This window comes from Cavia porcellus, unplaced genomic scaffold (assembly GCF_034190915.1).
Source record: "Cavia porcellus strain 051 isolate PalLab524CR breed Dunkin Hartley unplaced genomic scaffold, mCavPor4.1 scaffold_25, whole genome shotgun sequence".
In the NCBI taxonomy this organism is placed as follows: Eukaryota; Metazoa; Chordata; class Mammalia; order Rodentia; family Caviidae; genus Cavia; species Cavia porcellus.
In genome coordinates this window covers 42,857,671-42,879,120 of record NW_026947508.1, presented here as the reverse complement: position 1 = coordinate 42,879,120, position 21,450 = coordinate 42,857,671, and the positions used below count along the sequence as shown (strand labels likewise).

Genomic DNA, 21,450 nt, shown 5'->3' with positions numbered 1-21,450 from the left:
TTAGCTCTTTGCTGAGTCTCTTAGTTAAACTTCCAAACTTCTCAAATTGACACCATGTATCAACCATAACAACATCTTTAATGCTTTAATGATTATTGGGCTGCTTTTGAAAGCAGTTACTGATGGGAATTTTTAAATTTAGTTACAATTTTTTTTTTGCTTCATTTACTTTGAGACTGGAAAATTAAACACACATTTAATTTTGTTATGTCTTAGTCAAAGTTTTAATCGGAAATGTTCTATTTCCAACATGTATCTAATAGCACTGTCAGGAGAAAAGGTAAGAGAGACCAGAAGAAACAATATTCAAAGATATTAAAACCAAGGATTTTCCAGAGCTGAAGAAACTCTTGAAGTCATGTATAACGTCCATGACTGCATCCCTGCCACTGTATGACCACTTCATTTACAGCAGTGGGCAGTGACAGGATGGCCCAGGAACGAGGTTGACTGCTGCCCACAGAATTAGTTTCCTATTCACTTGATTACTAAAGTTCTCATGAGGTTATCTTTTTGGTAAGCTTTTATGTGGAGCACAAACATCTTTACATCATCCATATGAAGAGATATAGTCACATACCTCTTCCTCGAATGTCTTTATCATCAATTTTCCAATTATATTCCTTCCAAGTCCCTAATCATCCAGCCAGACCTTAGCTATAGCTTATGAATAGCGTATACTCACATATATTGTCATTTTTTCTTCCAAGCAAAATGTATAAACAGTTGCACTGCCCCAAGTTCTATGCACTGTGAACGTTTCTCATTGCTACTGCTCTTAAGGGGTGTCCCGGGAAGGGGGGCTAGTGCTGCAACCGTTCACTTTTCAGTTGTGCTGCATGTTATGTAGAACCTTCTGTAGATTAGGCCTTAAATTCTTTTCCTTTGAATTCATACTTGCCCTGAGGCCATAAATGTGTGTCAGGAGACAGAAGGCAGTGTAGCAGGAGTAAGCCATGGGCATGTGGCTAGTTCTTGATAATACTTGCATCTTTATCACCTTGGTGGGCTTGATCACATATATAGCACTTCCATATGATGATGGACTGGTGCATCAATGACTTGGTAAGTCAGATAGTACCTAGTTAATGATGGGAAGCTCAGGTTTCATGGTAACCTAGTATCCTAAGGTCCAGTGTTCACTTTTCACTAAAACTCAGTAGGAGGCTAGGAACTATTTTCAAAGGAAGGATAGTTGAAGGGGGATGATGCTGGGCTTTGCTGTAAAACTTCAAGGGCTTTGCTGTGATTGACTTGTTAGAGCCTGCCAGCAACTCCAGACAACCTCTTATTCTGCTGCTGAGGCCTCCGGTACTATTGGATCTGCTGGATCGTATGGCCTAAGGGGCAAAGCAGACTGAATAGTAGTCTAGACCTGTGGCAGAGGCTTCTCTTGTTCTGGATGTACTCAAAGCTATCTTTCCAAGTCACTTAGCAAAGGGGCCAGAATAACACACCAAAGGAAGTAATGTGTTGCTGTCAGATTCCAAATAGACCCATTGGTTTTGTGTCTTATTTTTTCAGTTATTGAAGCGGCCAGATGGAACAACTCGTCTTTTACCTTAGAAGAGATATCTCTGCATGTCCCATACTGTTGGTTTTTGGAAATTTTACTGACGTAGAGGGCCCTTGAATTTTAATTGCATTTATTTCCCATCCTCTGATTTAAAAATTCATTATCAACAAGGCCAGAGTGGTTAATACCTTGTGTGTACTTGGCCTGATCTGAATAATGTCATATATGATATGTCATGGACCAGTGGGGACACCTCATGGAAGAAAAAGGTGGTCAAGATTCCTGTGAAATAAACTGTGGCATAGGGCTGAAGGTAGGACATACCCCTGAGGGAAGACAGTGAGGGTGTTTTGCTGACCTTGGCAGCTGAAAGCAAATTGCTTCCGGTGAGTTAAGGAGAAAAAGGTATTTGCCAAGTCATTAACTATATTGCAGCTATCAGGAGTTAATGTGCTCAAGCAAGGAAACCACATCTATTACAGCTGCAACAATTGGAGTCACCATTTGATTAAGTTTATTTTAATCCACCTTCATTCTCCAAGATCCATGTATCTTCTACATAGGCCAAATAGAGTTAAATGGAGATGTAGTAGAAACTGCATCTTTCATGTCTTTGATGGCATTTATCTCTGCATTGTCTTCAGGGATACTTTCGATTTACTATTTTTTTCTTTTTTTTATTTAAAGAGAAAAAACAAAAAAACAGTAGAAATAATATAGAACTTCAGAAAAATAAACAGTAAGAAATCACTACTTGATAAGTTACATAGTGTCATCTTAGAAATAGTTGTTCAAGTTACAAAATTAAAGCATACAAAGTGACATTCAAATAATGACGCTGCAAACAGTTCTACTCAATGATCCAACAAAAACTTAGTAATATGGTTATTAGTCCTACACAGTTGTTTTTTCTCTTATAGCTGGTAAGATTAAACATAACAAAACAGAACAAAACAGTTCATAAGGAAACAATTTAAAGAAACACAGATTTCAAAGCAAGTCCACTGGAGATCTTCACTGTCTTATTGTCTCTAGTTTTCTTCCAAATAGTTGTCCCCATTTGCACACACATTGAATACATACTGAACATTATAGAACTACATCATTACAGGATGATGAAGGCTTTTTAGGTCTTCAAGACCTGATTTTGGGGAAGTCAATAATGACTGCCGTAATGTCTCTCATTCTCTTCGTAGTAGCTGTCTTTATCTTTACGTATGCTGAAATTGAGCATAAGAGACAAGACTAATATCACTTTGAACAGTGAATGATAGTATTACTACATTTTATATCATAATGCTACAGAATTAGCATTGAGTTTCTTAGTGTCTCTTCTTCGTCAGAGTATCTGTTCATTATATCATGTATTATATAATCTGTTCCCGTAAATAGTTTAGAAATTCTTCCCATGTGTGAATCTCTACATGTATATCTATCCTTTCTGTATTATAGGAAAAACAGATTAAGACAACAAAACAAATTCCTAGAAAAACATGAAATGACAAAGACATATAAGACCACAATATTAGGTTATCTATATAGTTACTATGCTTTCTCTTGTTATTTTCAATAGAATTGTCCACATCATCAGGCATTATATAGTTAAGCATAGCATTACATAGCTATTTTTATAAAAACACAACTTTGAAGACATTGTAGAACTTGAAAGCAGTTAATTAATCCGGAATGGATATCTTTTACATGTTGTTATCTGATACTATCAAGCGTGCCAAATTCAAATAAAATCAGTCAAGGCAGAACAGTGGTCTAACAAACCAGCTTCAAATAAGATCAGTCTTAGTAAGACAATGTAAGTAATACAAGATTTCAGTTTAAGTTAATAGGAAATTAAGGATAGTTAGCATGGTGTAACCTGCTATTTTGGGGTTATCTGTGCCCTAAAATCTAATATGAGTAGACAGACTGAAACAAAATACAATCAAACTAAACAGCGATAAGACTACTGTGACTTTTAAATCTGGATACATTATTAACAATGTCTTCTGCCTTCCTTTTTTTAGACAATTCCTGCCCTTTCCCTTTCTCAGGGTACTTTGTATATTTTGGGTCCCACTAGCTCCTTTAGTTTTTAGATTAGGGGGCCAACCTGTTATCTATCTGAGTGTTGCTGAGCACTCAGAACACTTTTTATTCCTGAGCTTGATCTTGAGCTGTACTCCTTTATTTACTAAAGTCACAAGGTTTTTCCTTCCTTCCAGCTGTGTAGTTCTACACTGCCCAAAAGTGCCATAGCTTTCCAATCTATCTGTGGCTGCTGGACGAGTTGTCCCTATTTCTCTCTGGTTTCCTGTCACATATAGCATTGTTTTCTCATCTTTGACTCTCAGTTTATTAACCCTCTTTCAGGTCGAGTGTATTTCCTATTCAGAGCATCTTGATGGATCCTGCCTCCTAATCTATTCTGCCTGTTTCTTTTTTGTCAGTATATCAGGGATATCTGTATTAAAGATTATAGCTTACTGTATCTGCTTCATTTCTGCTATTTTATTCTTCTGTCATTATTTGTCCACCTTACTCCTTCATTCCACTGTCTGCCCCATTTACTGAGGCCTCTCTGTCACTGTTGCTGGAATCCTGGTATTTTTTCCTCTCTCTCTCTGGAATGTCCTTCAGTATTTTCTGTAGGGTTGGATTGGTGGCCATGAACTCCCACAGTTCCTCCTTGTCTTGGAAATATCTTGTTTCTCATTAATTTTGAGAGAGAAAATTTTCCGGTTACATCAGTCTTGGCTGGAGGTTATTTTCTTTCAGGGTTTGGACTATTTCCCCCCAGGCTCTTCTCAATTTGAGAGTTTGTGTTGATAAGTCTGTTGTTATTTTGATAATTTTTCCTTTGGAGGTAATCTGCTTCTTTTCTCTGGCTGCTTTTAATATTCTGTTCTTGTGGTGGATTTCTGGAATCTTGATTTTTGTATGTCTGGTTGTAGATCTGTTTTGGTTGTAGGTGGCTGGAGTTCTGTATGCCTCATTTAGCTATATATCATTTCTTTTTCCTATTCTTGGGAAGTTTTCCTTAATTGTATCTGTGAATAGTCTTTGTAGTTCATCTGTGGTTACTCCTGCTTCTTCACTCACATTTTTTGTTCTTAAGTTATAAATCCTCTTGTTGTCTTCTAGCCTTTGTATTGTTATTGCCTGTTTCCTTGTTATTTTTAAGAGCTTTTCTTTCACAATCACACATCATAAATCTCTCTTCAAGTCTCGAAAGGCTAACTTTAGTTTCTGTCTGCATTTTGCCAGGTTTCAATGGAGTTTTTAGTTTCCTGGTAATCTCTTTGGATCTGCTTCATGTATTCTAGGTTTTGTTTATATTCTGCATTAAAGGTTTCTCTTCCTTTTCTGAGTTCCTCTGTTGTTCTGTCTGTGTTCTCTTGGGAGGGGCTTATCATTTCTTTAATTAATCTTTTTATATCTTGCCTCACTTGGATCACAAGTACAGTTTCAAATTCATCTATGAGGCCACGACGGTATTTCTTTATGTCCACTGATAATGTGTCTAATATTGCATGATTACTGCACTGGTTCTCTTCTGTATTTACCTCTCCTGGGTTTATTTTCCTAGGGTCAGCAGCTGAAGGTTTTTTTTTTTTTTATTTCTATCTCTTGTCATGTTTGAGGTTTCTTTCAGACAAGTGTGTCTTGGGGGTCTCTGGCCCTCTGTATTGCTTAGGGCCTTTCTGAAGCATGCTGACTGGGGTTTTGCTGCCCTCCCCAGTTTGCTGTTATCTGAGGTACATGCAGGGATGCAGGGACGGTGCAGGCTAGCCTTGAGCCTCTGAGCCAGTTGACCCGCAAGTTCCTTCAGCAAGTTAGGCTGTACCTTGTGGATGTCACAGAGTCATGACAGTTTTGTCCCTGGCTACTGGGTCCCAAGCAGAGGCATAGCTCAGCCCCAGCAGATCCCACCAGTCCTCTCTGTACCAGGGGTGGCTGACTGACACCGCCGCGGCCCCGGGCTCTGCCCAACTTCAAGATGTCCTCCAGCCAGTGACAACAGCCACAGGACCCAATCCCCAGCACTCCCCCAGAATCAATGCAGTTCTCCATCTTGGCTCCACTCCATGCTGCGCTGCGTCCTCCTGCCAAGGGCTCAGGACTCAACAATTCCCATTAATTTTGATTTACTATTTTGTCAAATAGAGGCAATTCCTATGGGCTCAATTTGGCCTTTTCCACCGCAGTAGCCCTCACTCTAATATGAAGGCACCATTTGCGGATTGTGTCAAGTACTAAGTCTGTCTATACCAATTGTGTTCTCTGCAACTGAAGAAATACCTTAGTTACTTTCTTCATCAAAGACGCTCTGTCTGTACCCACAACGTAAAGGATGAGAAGTTTATTTTAGCCCATGTTTTCACTTCATGGTCTGTTGGCTTCAAGGCAGAAACCATGTGGTGGAAAGATCTCTCAGAGGAAAGCTGCTCGTGTCATGGTGGCCAAGAAGCAGAGAAAGCAGGGAGGAGTTAGTGATAAGAATACAGTAAACCCTTCTAGGTCTTATCTCCAGTATAGCCATCTCCAGCCAGCCTCACCTCCCAACACCAAATCAGCTACAGTATCTCCAGATCATCTTCCAAAAGCCCCACCTTACGACACATGAACTGTTGGATGTCTTGATCTAATCCATAACAGGAAATAACCACAGGATAGATTTGGAGACCTAGTGAACCCACTATGAGTTGCACTTTGGCTAATACTTAATTGATCACATGATTTCCATGGACCTCAAGGCTTAAGAGGACCATAATGATGTTCTGGGTCTCCTGGAGTCAGCATTAGTTCAGAACCAGTGTCCAGTAGGCTCCTTAATCTCTGATCATTTCTTTTCCCTCATGTATGATTACCTTAGTAAAAGGCTATAAGTCCGTCTAGGGAAGGATGGGAAAAATATTGATAGAATAACATTTTGGTAGTACACCAGTATCTTTCCCCCAGAGAACCTAGCCTCTCCTTCATTTTACAAGCTTTCAGTTTGCAGGCTCGTTTGGAATTATTAGGGACTGTGGTTCTGTTACCGTGATTTCAGATAGTTCATTTTATAAAAATTTAGTAGGCTTCCTATCTCACTTCTGATCATTGCTTTGCCTCTGTTGTCTGTTATAGTAATTACACTCACCTTGCCTTTTGTGATTTAGTGTTGCCATTTTATTTTGCTCCTGCAACTCTGAGATCCAACTATACCCATGACATTTAAGTTCCTCAATCAGGTGACTGCAGTCCCCACCGTAAGCTCTGACATACAGAGAAGAGCAATGAAAACTTTTCACTGATACTGGTGCTCTGCTCACAATCTTATTTTTTAAGGTAGTCATGAAGGATACATTTTCTGGACCTTCCCAGTGTAGAGAAATTGGTTTTACCTGACTAGTCCATTCCAGTATTTCCATTTCCCTGAGTCTTTACCTTATACCAGCAGTAAACCAAGGAATATTAGGTATCACCAGCTTACTCACAGTGGGCCATCTTTTGGGCCATATTTCAGCCAACTAACTAAAATAATTTTATTAAAACTCCACAATCTATGACATTAAATCTAGAATCTGTCCTTTAAGAGGCCCATATCAAGAAATTTGGGTTTATATTACTCCCCATATTACTCTACACCCTTAAAATAAATTCCAGTACTTATTCCCCCGACTTTTACTTATAAAAGTATAGAAGTTATAAGTTCTTTTAGAGTGTAGTCTACCTCCTCAAGGGTCTTGCTCTTCAGGAACCTTTTGAGATCTGAGCTTGGTTATAGGTCTAGGAACAAAAGTGGGTGTAAGAGTCAGTCCTGAGGAATGTTGGTGGTATTTTGCTTGGTAACGCCATCAAGGAAAGTCTTTATTCTTTTCTCAGGCAGAAGTGAAAAGGCCAAGTTGGGGGCCAGGTTGGGGGTAGATGGGGTTTCTCTGCCACTGTGGGATGCCTTTTCCTGTGGTAAAATAATCTAATAGAATTTAGGAGTTCAGTATCCCCAACCTCATCAGGTTGATCCCAAACATTTCCATCCCAGTTTGTAGAATCTTATACTTTCCAATCAGCATCCTATTAATACAAATTCCCTCTGCGTCTGAATGTTACACTTGCACTGTAATTCAGTTAATCACATTATGAGAGATTGTGTTTGGCTTTTGGCAATTCAAGCTCTATGGATAAAGAAGAAAAGATCTTGCTTCTGGACATATTTAGAAGCTTTTAGATTGTTTGTGTGTGTCCAGGGCTGGGAAGTTAAATTTTTGGGCTCCTTATTTCCTTTATTACTTTTGTCCGGCAATGCTAAGATCTAGCAGTCCATGTCTTTCAAACATGTTAAGAAATACTAAGAGTAGAGACACTAAATTCCTCACATTTCATAAGTAGTGAATTAGGATAATCAGGTGGGTCTACATTCTTTATCATTTTCAACAGTTCATACCATGGGCTATTTGTATTCTCTAAAAAATCAGAAGGAGAGATCGTGGCAACTTTAGGTCTCAAATTTAAGAGCCAACTTTAGGAATCACTAATTGATTAGAGAAATTCATCCTTATTATTGTTTTTCACTACGAAAATCAATTTTGGTTTGTTTTTGTTTTTTGAGACAGGGTCTCACTATGTAGTTCAGGCTGGCTTAGCCTCACTACGTAGCCCAGGCTGGCCTCGAACTTGCTGCTATCCTCCTGCCTCAGCCTCCCGAGTGCTGGGATTACAGACGTGCATCACCACTCTGGGTTCAACATCTATTTTAGTTGGGGTTCTGTAGAGGAACAGAGTTGAAAGAAAATACAGGTATAATCATACATAAGGAGTGTGTCATTTTGCTATTTGTTTTCTATATGTCTTCAGTCTGTTTTGTTCAGTATTCCTCCATTACAGCTTTTCTTTTCTGTTGTACTATTTTGTTTCTTTTCTTGCAGTTTTGAAGTTTTTTTTAGTGGTTGTCCTGAAGTTTATAATTAATATTTAGCTTTAATAATTACTATCAATTAATATAAATTTAATTTTAGTAGTGCAGAAAAGCTTTGCTTCTATTTTATTCTTATCCCCTTTTTATAGTATTATTCTCATATAAATAAATCTTTATACCTAAAATCCCATCATCATGGTTTTATACTTGTTGCCTTTTGTTATTTTTTAATGTAAGATAGAAATAAAAACTTTTTATATTCAACCTAATATAATCATTTACTGGTGATACTTATTTTTTATGTCTAGTATCTTTTCATATCAACCTGAATGATTTTCTTTAGCAGTATGGTGAAGTTAAGCTAATTATCTCTCTCTCTCTCTCTCTCTCTCTCTCTCTCTCTCTCTCTCTCTCTCTTTTTCAATGCTGAGTATGGAACACGGTTTCTGCCTGTTGAGGTGGCTCTGTACCTAAAACCACACCCTTAGCCTTTAGGTTTTGTTTATCTGACAAGCTTTTAATTTTGCTTCCTTTTTGAAGAAAAAATTCTGGGTATTGAATTACTGTTTGAAAGCTTTCTTTGTTCAGATGAGTTATCTCACTTCTTTCTGGTTCCGTGTTCAGTCTTGGCGAGGATTACTAGTACCTGACAGACCTCTTTTCTCTTTTACTTTCAGAATTCTCTCTCCCTGAGAACTTCTTTGAATTTCTTTTACTACAAATTTGACTATGTTATTTGTAACTTAGAGTATCTTGAACTTATTTGATATATTGATTGCTTTTATTTAAATTTCAGAAGTTTTCATCCATTATTTCTTATTGAAGGCGGTTGAGGTAGTGTCTTGCTATGTAGTTCAGACTGACTTGGAACTCACTAAGTAGTCAGGCTGGCCTCAAACTCATATCAATCCTCCTGTCTCAGCCTCACAAGTGCTTAGATTACTGACGTATGCCACCCTGTCTGGTTCTCCATTATTTTTTGAAATATTTTTTTTTTTCTGACCCTTTCTTCTCTCCATCTGAGGCTCACATTGTAGTTGTTTTGCTGTGTTTGATGATGTCTCACTGGTTAGACTGATTTTTGTCTTTTTTTTTTTTTTTTAATTTTAAAGAGGGGAAAAAAAACAAAAATAAACAAACAAAAAAGACAAGAAAAAGGGTCAGGGATTTAGCTCAGTGGTATAAGTGCCTGCATGGCAAACACAAGGCCATGAGTTTGATCCCTAGGACCAAAAAAAAAAGAAAAAAAAAGAGACAAACAAACAACAAAAACCCCAAAGCAGTAATAATATAGGCTTTCAAAACAAGATGATAGGAATTTAACAATAGTTGTTATTTTGTATAGTTATCTTCAAAAGAGTTGCTTAGGTTATGAGATATATGGAAAATTGATCTAATTGCACGAGTATTAAGTATTCTGTTCTAAAAACTAATAGAATTAGTAGTATAATCATCTTAGCTATCTTATGTAAAGCTAATGATGCCGTTCTTTCTGGAGAGAGATGGAATCTCAGTGTGGTTTTAATTTGCATTTCTCTAGTGACCAATAATGCTGAACGTTTTTTTTGTATATTTATTTGCCATTTATATTTCTTCATCTGAGAAGTGCATGTTTATCTCAGATGCCCATTTTTGTACTGAGTCTTTGAATTTTGGTGGCCTGAGGTTTCTTTTTAATTCTTTGTATGTTCTCGATAGCAGTTCTTTGTCTGAGGGACAGTTGACTAAGATATTTTTCTGTTTGTGGATTTTCTTTTCACTCTGTTGGAAATTTCTTTTAACATGCAAAAATTGTTTAATAAGATGAGATCCCATTTGTTGATCCTGGGAAGTACTTCCCACGTGGTTTGATTTTTGTTCATGAACTCTCTCCCTACCCCTGTGTCTTCAAGATTTCTATCTACTTTATCTTCCTACTTTATTTTTGGTGTTTCTGTTTTAATATTTAGATCTTTGCTCCATTTTGACTTTAGTACATGGTGTTAGGCATGGGATAAATTGTAATTTTCAGCTTTTGGAAAGCCAGTTTTTCCAGCACCATTTATTAGGAAGGCTATCTTTCTTCCAGTGAATATTTTGGCACCTTTGTCAAAGATAAGGTATTTCGAGTTGTGGCTATATCTTATCTATTCTATTGATCTTCAAGTCTGTTTCTGTTACAATACTATGTTGATTTTATCACAGTAGCTTTGTAGTATAACTTTAAGTCAGAGATTGTTAGCCTCCTGCCCTGCCTTTGTTGCCCCAAATTGCCTTTGTAATTCTAGGTCTCTTCTGGTTCCGATGAATTTTAGGAACAATTTCTCAAGATCTTTGAGGTATATTAATGATATTTTGATTGGATATGTGAAACAACTTGATTAAATATGTATAACAATTTTAGGAGAATGACCATTTTTACAGTGTTTGTTTTTCTTTCCTATGAATAAGAATGTCTTTCCATTTTCTGAGATCCTCTTCAATTTCTTTTTTCATAGTACTGTAATTTTTCACTGGACAGTAGTATTTTATTTTTGGGGGGTACTATTGTGAAGAGTGTGGATTCCCTATTTTCTTTCTCAATGAATTTCTTGTGTGTGTATAGGAATGCTACTGACTTTTGAGTGTTGACTTTGTATCCAGCTACATTACTCAATTCAGTTATTAGATCTAGAAGTCTTTCAGTGGAGTTTTGGGGGTCTTCTATGTAGAGAATCATGTCATCTTCAAATAATGATAATTTAGCTTCTTCCTTCGCTGTCCTTATTCCTTTTATTTTTGTCTCTTGGCTAATTGCTCTGGCTAATGTTTCCAGAACTATATTGAATAGGAGTGGTGATAGTGGATAACCATATGTTAGAGTCAAAGCTTTCAGTTTTTGACCATTTAGTATAATGCTCGCTATTGGTTTGTCATAGATGGCTTTTATCAGATTGAGGTAAAGACCGTCTGTTTTGATTTTCTGTACAGTTTTTATCATGAATGAGTGTCAGATTTTATAAAAGCTCTCTGCATCATTTGAGATGCTCATGTGATTCTTGTCTTTGGCTGTACTGATGTGATGTATTACATTTATTGATTTGCATATGTTGACCCATCTCTGCATTCCTTGGATGAATTCCACTTGCTAGTGGTGTATAGTCTCCTTGATGATTTGCTCATTCTGTTAAGTCAGTATTTTATTGAGGATTTTTGCATCTATGTTCATTAGGGAGATTGACCTGTAATTTTCTTTTTGGTTGGGTCCTTCTTTAGTTTTGGTAGTAGGGCAATATTTGCTTCCAGGAATGAGTTAGGGAGAATTGCTTCCCTTTCAATTTCATTGAAGAGTTTGAGGAGTGTTGACATTAATTTAAGTCTTCCTTCTTGTAGAATGCAGCAGTGCATCCATCAGGATCTTGACTTTTCTTTGTTGGTAAGGTTCTAATTACATTTTCAATTTCATAAATGGAAATTGAGTTATTTAGTAGTTTTTGATCTTCTTGATTCAGCTTTTGTAATTCACATGATTCTAGGAATCTGCCCATGTCTTCTGTGTTATGGCACCTATGAGAGTAAAAGTTTTCAAAGTAGGTACTGATGATTTTTTTCCCCCACAGGGTCTGTAGTGATTTCACCCTTTTCATTCCTTAATTGCGTGGATTTGAGACATTTTTTTTTCCTGTTTTAAAAATAAGCTTGGCCAGGGGCTTATCAATTTTATTTATTCCTTCAAAGAACTAACTCTTTGATTTGTTAATTCTGTATGTTGTTTTCTTAGTCTCAATTATGTTAATTTCTGCTCTGATCTTTATAATTTCCTCCCTTCTTTTGGCTTTGGGCTTGACCTGCTCTTCTTTTTCTAGATGTTTGTGGTGTAGCATTAGGTTATTTATGGTCATTCTGTTTTCCTGATGTGGAAATTCACTGCAATAAATTTTCTTCTGAGGACTGCTTGCATTGCATCCCACAGGTTCTGGTAAGTAGTATTTGCATTTTCATTTGCTTGTAGATATTGTTTAATGTATTCTTTAATTTCTTTTGTAACTCACTGATTATTCAAAAGTGTATTATTTAATTTCCATGTGTTTGTGGGGTTTTTGCAGTTTTTTTGTCATTAATTTCCAGTTTCATGGCACTATAATCAGATAATATGCATGGGATAGTTTTGATTCTTTTGCATATACTTAAACATGTTCTATGGGCTAGTATATGGTCTATTTTAGAGAATGTCATCTGCAAATCTGAGAAGAATGTGTATTCTGATGTTGTTAGGTGGAATACTCTCTTTATATCTTCTAAGTCCATTTGTTCACAAGTTTGATTCAGTTTTGTTACCTCTTTGCTGGTTTTGTGTCCAGTTGATCTATCTGTGTCAATAGGGTATTAAGGTCCCCTATTATAATTTGTTATTACTTATTTGATTTTTAATGTCTATTAATATTTGTTTTATATAGCTGGGTGCTCCCAAATTTAGTGTGTATATATTTAAGATTGTTAGATAGTCCTCTTGAAGTTTTTTCCTAAGTAGTACATAGTGCCCTTCTTTATCTCTTTTGATCATTCTTGGTTTGAAGTTCACATTGTATGTATACAGAATAGCTACCCATGAGTTGTTTTGGGTTCTTATTGCATGAAGTGTTGTTTTCCATCCTTTGAATTTCAGTCTATGAATTCCCTTTTAGGTTAGATGGGTTTCTTGTATATAGCATATGGTTGGATGTTGTTTCTAGATCCATTTTGCCAGTCTATTTCTTTTAATTGGTAAATTACAGCCATTTACATTAAGTTATAACCGATTTATATTGGCTTAATTTTGTCATGTTATCTTTCTGCTGTTGGTTCTTTATCTTTCTCTTCTGTTTAATTGTTTGCCTTGCCTGAAAGGTGTTTTTTGTTTGTGTTCTTGAAATCGTACTCTTTTTATGTCTATCTAGAATATCTTTCAGTACTCTTTGTATGGTTGGTTTGGTTGGTGTAAGTATCTTATTTCTCCATTAATTTTGAAGGATAAGTTTACAGGTACTTCAATCTGGGTTGGAAGCTGTTTTCTGTTAGGATTTATAAATCTTCACTCCATGCTCTTCTTGACTTGATTGTGTTGAGAAGTCTGCTATGAGTTTGATGGGCTTTCCTTTATAGGTGATTTGTTTCTTTTCTGCAATAGCTTTTAATATTCTTTTCTTACGATGAATTTCTGGGATGTTGATTATGATATTTTGGGTTAGATTTATTTTGGTTATGGCTAATTAGAGTTCTATATGCTTTACTTAATTGCATGTCTGTTTCTTTTCGCATGTTTAGGAAATTTTCTGCTATTACTGCTGCAAATAGTGTTTTTTTTTTTTTTTTGTCTTTTTCGTTTTTATCGGTACCAGGGATCGAACTCACGACTGCCTGCTTGCAAGACAGGCGCTTATGCCACTGAGCTAAATCCCCAGCCCCCGCAAATAGTGTTTTTGTATCATTTGTGCCATCACCTTTTCATTGACAACGATCAATCTTATTGATCGTTTTTCTTTGCATTGTCTTGCAACTGTTGAATTGTTATTTCCTGATTCCGTATTATTTTCAGAAGTTTTCTTTTTCTGTTCACTAACTGCAATGTTGTCTTAGAGGTCTGAAAGTCTGTCTTCACATTTGTTCAAGCCTTTTTGTCAGCTTTCGATGGAAATTTTAATTTCTTGGATATCTTTGAGTCTGTTTCATGAATTGTAATTTTTTCTTATCTTGTTCATTCAAGGCTCCATCATTTCCAGTACTCCTCTATTTTTTAAAGTATGTCTTCATTAGATATGTTCATCATTTCTTTCATTACATTTATCATTTCTTGTTTTATGTGGGAGATTATTTCTGATTTCTTTTACAGATTGATCGAGTTGTTTCTTTACTTCAATTGCTATGATTTCAGAAATTTCAGGTGTGTGAGTTACACTCACTTCTATATGCATGTCTCCAAACTTGTTTAGGATTGGTTGGAGGTTTGAGATTTCACTTTGCTCTTTCATTTTGTCATTTTCCTGTATTCCCTGGGGCAACTGAATGCAAAGCCCCAGTTGTTTCCTGGGTGGATGATGACTGTACTGAAGGGGTCTCCTCAGCTGAGTAGGAGTCATTAGACAGTCCTTACCTGGTCCCAAGCAGCTCTTGGAGGTTCCTGGATGGGTGGAGTAAGGTCACGAAATGTTCAGCATGCCCAAAACAGTACACAGAGTCTCCTCAGTTGCTTAGCATCGCCGGGCAGGGCCCTACCCCAGCTCCTGCAGCATACCTAGGCTCCCCAGCTAGGTGGAGTATGCTGGGCAGGTCTTCAGCAGGTGCACCAAGGCGCCCTGTTTGCTTTAAGTTGCTGGGAGGGCCCTTACCTGGCTGTGAGTAGCACAGTGATGCTTCCCAGCTAGGTGCAGTATGCTGGACAAGCCTTCCAGACTGATTTTGTTTTAATCCTTTTTTCCTTTTTGTTCTTCTTACTAGATTATTATACTTGATATGTTTTGGTTTCATTTATTCCTTCCGTTGCCATATATCTGCTCTTCTCTAGTTTATTTTTCATTTTAGTTTGGTACTTTTCAACTGAAGAGTTTGTCCGTTTTTTTTTTTTTGTATGTAATTTCTGTCTCATTATTGATACCTTCTGCTTCTGAGACAGTATTGACATGTGAAATTAAACTCCTTAGACTAGATCTCCACTATTCATTAAACATACTTGTAGATATACTTAAGGTCATTATTTAATAAGCCTTACTTCTGTGGGTTTTTTGTTTTTGTTTTTGGTGCTAAGGACTGAACCCAGGGCTTCCGGCTTGCCAGGCAAGCATTCTACCACTGAGCTAATTCCCCAGCCCTGTATTTATAGTTTTTCTCAGGGACAGATTCTATAATTGCTTTTTCTTTTTCTCTCTGTTTTTGGACCATGTTTGTTATTCTTTTGCATGTTGTAGTTTGTATTGAAAACTTAAGTATTTTAAAGGAGATACAGAGTTTTATAAGTGAGCTCCTCTTACATTTCAGGTTTATTATTGTCTGATATTGTCATTGTTAGTTTTTATTTATTTAGCTGCATTAGTAAACTTAATTGTATGAGTTTATTATTTGTCGTATCTGCCATCGAGTGAAATCTTTTCTCAGTTGGCTTTATGGTTTACTAATGATTTTTTTGCAATGGGGGTTGAACTCATGACCTTATGCTTGCCAGGCAGGCACGTGTGCCACTGAATTAAATCCCTGGCCTGGACTTAACTTTCTTAAATTGCTTGAACCAGTAAATCTTTTAGCTTTTACTGAGGATCTCTATGTGCATGTTGGGGCATACTTTCTACACATTGGCAACAGTTTACAACCTAGCTTTAACCTTCACTTTAAACTTTCTCAGAACTTCAAAATCAATCACAGGTGAGAGATTACAGCTTTCACAGCTCATTTCTGGAAAAAAGCATAGTCCTAAACTGTTTATGTTCTCTTGAATTTCTAAGAATATGTGGTGTAGAACAACCGCGTTAATTATTATTTTCTGTTTGTTGCTTATGATTTTATTTTGCCTTCCTTTTCATGGTTCCCTTTTGGAAAACTGTTGGATGTTCTTTTTAAAAAGGTAGAATTTTCAATATTGTACATGAGAAAAAAAATCTTACATATTCTCCAAATTGGAAAGAGACTAAGCAGTTCTCTTCAGGGCAATTTGAGAAGTACTGTTCCATAGAAATATAATGTGAGCCTCAAGCTTGAGCTGAGGTTATAATTTTAAATTTTCTGTTAGCTAAATAGGAAACAATAGTAGATTAATCTAATAATATATTTAATCAAAACATTCAAAATATTACCCTTTTAGTGTATAATTAATAGGTTATTAAGATATCTTACATGTAGTTTATACTAAGTCTTCAAAACCCTGTGTGTGTTTTATGCTTGTAGTACATCCCAAGCTGGACTAGCCACATCTGTAGGACTAGCAGCTATTGTGTTGAACAGCACAGATTTACCAAGGATTGATGACAGTTCTGTTTTTAGTAGGGTGGGATAAGAAATTAAGGCAACATAATGAAAATTGCTGAAACTCTTGAGCATATATTAGGTCAAAAGTAAAAGTCGAGTAAGGGGGAAGCAGAGTCAGTGTAGCTGCACAAAACCAGCATAGCCCCTGGGTACAAGGGACAATGAAGTTTGGTCATGTGTATTCAGTGCAATAATCTATGTTAAGATGGCAGTCAATATAGTTTTTAAATTAATAATATAGTAGCTAGTATTGACAAACCCCTAACCTCTTTGTATTAACCTAATCTTCTGACTTAGTTTGTGACCTTCAGTTAGTCGTTGTAGATCATCCACATTTTTTGACACTTTATTGTCATATATAAAATATCTTAAGCTGAACTAGATCATCTTGCAGCTTCTTAATACTGAAAGTCCATTTCTTTGGATGCATATGATGAGGAAAATAAAATTTTGGTCTTTAGGGAAATTATCCTCAAAGGAGTGTGATATATCCCCTTCTTATAATGTATGTAGATAATAACTTTAAGAAATCTACAAAATATTGTTGGAATTTAAGATATATTTATTTGTGTATAAGTTTATAATAAACTTTTGAATTAGATTGAAATAAATAATGATAGTAAGTGAAGTTTCATGTAAGTGGTAGCAATTAATGTGAATTTCAGTGAGAATTAGATGTAAATGAAGAGGTGGAATAAAATAAGGAGATTTTACTCCCTACAGTTTATTGTACTACATTGTATTATATATATAATAGAAGAATTTGGGTTAAGAGAGTAGTATGTATGTTCAAGGAACAATAAAAATACTCATTGGATATACTACTAGGTTTTGAGTTGTTGGTAATGTTGTTATATTGGACTCAAAACTTATGGAACTTGTAATATCCTGTTAAGGATATAGTTGATTGTTAGTAACTGAATATGGCAGAGAGAGAAATTGTACTGTGTATTATTTAGAAACTCTGTATTTTCTGAAAGTATTTTCAGTAATACTTAAGTATTATATAATATTAATAATTACTTAAGTATTACAGTATTACATAAGTAATTATAAGGAGAAGTCAGGCACAGTGGTACATGCCTATAATCACAACACTCAGGGAGCTGAGGCTGGAGGATTGTGGTGGGTTTGAGGCCATCTGGGGCTACATAGCAAGTTTAAGATCATAGCAAGTTTAAGACCAAGTTTAAGAACTAAAAAATAATATCATCTCAAAATTATAATAGTAATTAAATATAATTTAAAATTTAGAATTACTTCATTGGGCTTTAGCCCAATTCACTGTCTTCTGGTTCACAATCCTTGAAGTGTTAACATACTGCTTTTGATGAGGGTACTTATAGATTGCTACTTCAGGTAACTAAGATCAGATTTGTGCTTTTATCAGCATTTTTTTGTCCTCTATTATACTGTTTTATTTTTGCTGAGTGTTAATCTTTTGTGATTATATAACATTGAATAACTTTATGTCAGCATTCACTATAAAGTGGGAGCCTTAGGCTGACTGTTTAAACCATTTGTGTCTGTTCCAAGAGCCAGTGTTTGGAGTTTCATATGGGGCACGAATAACCAAATGGAAAATTTCTCAGAGGGATGGAAACTTATAAAGGCATTTCATTTGACTCTTTAAACTACAATATCTTTTATTTTTGAGTTTTTTTATTAGGTTATCAGATTACTGTTTTATGTAACATATGATAAGTCATTTTAGTAAGATAATTTAGAGAATATATAAAGCAATTATATCTATTTATTTAATTTCTTTTAGGTAACTTGTCCAGGAGTGGTGCTGAAAGACAAGGAGGACATCTATCTTAGCATCTGTGTGTTTGGCCAATATAAGAAGACACAATGTGTCCCAGCCACTTTTCCACTAGTCTTCAATGCCAGAATGGTGTTTGAAAAGGTCTGTTCAAATATCAGATAAAGTATGAAAAACAAAGTCACACTGATTCTCATATTTTAATGAAACCCTGTGACACAAATTATTATCGTTCTCTACTTTGATTTAATTAAAACATAAAGTTGCATCTTAAATCTAGAAGTTTGAAAATGCATATAAAATACGTTATCAGAAAACAGTTGAGTTTTTATCCTTGATGGATTAGCTATTTTAAAAATTGTCTTAGTGAGCTTTATGTAGTAATACTTATTGCCTTTGAATTCTGAATACTAATTTTCACAAAAAGACAAAATTCATGATAGGTAAAAATTTGAAATGTTTTGCTTATGACTGTCTCATATTTCTTTAAGTCTCTTTTCTTTGTTTTCCCTAAAGCTATTGCTTTTGGTAATTACCAGTTGTATTTTTCCTTTCCTTCTTCCTTCTCTTTCTTCTTTCCTTCTCTTTCCATTCTTCCCTTTCTTTCCCCTCCCTCTCTCCCGTGTGGAGGAAGACTTCTCTGCATAAATAGTAACCCAGCAACTGCTCTCCCAAGGCTGTCCTGGGCCTTGAGGATAGGTGGTGAACTAGGCAAATTCCCCCCCTTTGGAGATTAATGAATGCATGAAAAAAATAAGGGATAAAAGGGATTATCTGTTATAAAGAGTGGTCAGAGACACATTGAAACTGGGCCTAATTTATGAGATTATGTCAGTTACTCAAAGGTCTAAAGAAGTGGTGGTGAACCTATAGCATTTGTGTTGTTTTTCTTTAAGACAAAAAAAGTTAATTGTGTTATTTTTTCTAAACTAAAGCCTCATTATTTAAGTTTAATTTCAGTGTTGGTGCTTTGCCATAATTAAGTGGATTTGGGGTTACAGTTTGACAGTTCGTCTCTAAAAGGTTCATCATCGTTGGTCTAAAGGAAAGCCATTCTTAGCCAACATAAAGACTTTTGTTGAAAATAAGCTGGAGGAACATCAAGAAAGCTGATACGATCTTGATAACAGAGGGAAGAGTGCTAGCAGATGAAGTTTGAGAGGGAGGCAGAGCCAGCTATAACATTTATTTATAAACTCGTAGTAATCATGGCTAACACAAAGGAATTGAAAGTTCTCACTGATGTCAAAGGTTTTTGTAGTTGGGAAAGAAGTGGTATTTTGTAATGAAGAGGGAAAAGACAAAAATTGGCTTGTGTATCCCTATCTTCCCCATCCTGATTTACCCTATCTGCTCATACTGTAGGTGTTCCCTGAAGCAGTAGATCCTGGAGATGTGGTTGCACAACTGGAATGTAAGTTTTTAATTTCTTTTCTTTTTTTTCATTATTATTTTAAAGAGAAGAGGAATAGAGATAAAATAGTTTCAAATCAGGCTAATGGGAGTGTAACAATAATTAATACATTTTACATTGTTATCTTCATAGTAATTAATCAGAGTGCAAGATATAGGTGTCAGATAATGTCCAGATAATATTAGGATAAGTAACTTTTAAATTTTTGATCCTAAGATATTTTAGAATTTATATCAGTACATTCTTTACTCCTCTTGGATTAAAGAAAATCTTAAAAAGGTCGATTTATTTTCAAAAATCTTGAGCTACACTTCTTTAGATTTAAGAATATGCCTATAATTAATAAATTTATTTGCTACACAATGGCTAAGACTTACTCCTCTTTATATTTTGTTTTCTATGGAAAAGAAAGGAAGAATTGTCTGAACTTTTTATTAGTCAAAGTGGAATGAATTATTTGCAATACATGGATAGAGCTTTATTGTTGGGTAGAACCTTGTGCAGTAAACATCTTTAAGCTCAGTGAAATGCAAATCAAGGAGGTGAACAATAAAAGATCAGAATGATGGTAGTTAAAATGTATGTGCCTTTGCATTTTTTATTACATTCATTGTGTTAAATTATTATTATTCAAGTCATGGATTCAAGTACACTATTCAAAGTAGAGTACTAGGAATAGAAAACAGTACAACTACTTGTGAGAACAGCTATGTAAAAATTTATTCTTGGAAAGTTGGGGATTCGTCTTTATAATAAAGGTCACAGGATTGGTCTAATGTATAACTGTGGTCCAGAAGGGAAACAGCAGTGGCCATCTTCATCAGCAGCTGTCCCCTTCACACTAACCCCACTGTTCACTCCACTGGAACTGTAGAAATACAGAAAAAAAAGGGAACCTGGCAGCGTGCGAGGATCTGAGTATAGGGAGGAAATTGTGTATCTTCATGGAATTACGGTTTAGGGACCTCTCTAGGAAAACTTGGCATGTGTGTCTTCTTATTTTAGAGATGTTCTAAGTACGTGTATTTTCTACTGTGGATGATTAGCTACGTGATACTTCGGTGCAGTGGGTGCAGAGTTTCAGAGTTCCTAGACATTCTGTTCATTATCTGAAAAATTACATATCTTAGAAAAATAATAGTAAGTTGATTCATTTTGAGATTCTTCTGTTAAAAATAATGCTTTTCTTCCTATTTGCTTTGCAATTTTAGGGCTATAAGAATACTTAGTGGCTATTCATTGGAAGTTTTCTTCTTTGATATTCTATTTCAATTTCTCTTTTGGGTCTCTATACTCATCCACAGTTGCACTTTTGCATATTCTTCTGAAATTCATCATTTTCACCATTTCTTTTATGCTAAGGATCAACCCAGGTTCTCAGACATGCTAGCTACCTGTGACATAGACCTTCAGTGGATCACTTTTTCCTTTACTTTTGCTATCTGCTTAAAAAATACTACGTACTTCGCTTCGTGTATTACTTATCCTCTGATAACTTATACTTCAGTTCTTGTCCCCAGACTTGCTTTGAACTTTCAGTTCTTTTTTCTTTTGCTGTTTAACAATCTTTCTTTGTTCCCTAATTTATTCTGATATCTAAAATAACAGTCATTAAAATTGGAAGAATTGAAATAATAAAGCCTATATAGCTGTCACCTAGCTTCAATAAATTCTTACATTTTGTTCATCTCATTATATGTTCACTTGGCCTTTAAAAATTTTTGGGAAAATTTTATACATTATGTCATTTCACTGTCAATATCTTTAAGACGTAGGATTTTCATAACTATGATAACTGCTACTTTTGTTTCACAGGTAACAAAATTATTAATTCCTTAATAAAATCAAATACTTAGTTATTACTGTTATTACTCAGAGTTCTCCAGTTGTCTGAAAAATATCTTTTTACAATT

At 35.6% G+C, this 21,450-nt stretch overlaps 1 protein-coding gene across 5 annotated transcripts in view; it reads left to right on the top strand.

Annotated features, from left to right (window-relative positions):
* The window catches only part of Spata6 (spermatogenesis associated 6), a 149,715-nt gene that overhangs the window by 14,236 nt on the left and 114,029 nt on the right, over positions 1-21,450 (top strand). For all 5 annotated transcript variants that reach the window (XM_063236470.1, XM_063236468.1, XM_063236469.1 and 2 more), the window contains exons 2-3: positions 18,130-18,267; positions 19,489-19,537. In XM_063236470.1, the coding sequence (XP_063092540.1) occupies positions 18,130-18,267; positions 19,489-19,537 (187 nt within the window). The remainder of the gene's footprint in view (positions 1-18,129; positions 18,268-19,488; positions 19,538-21,450) is intronic.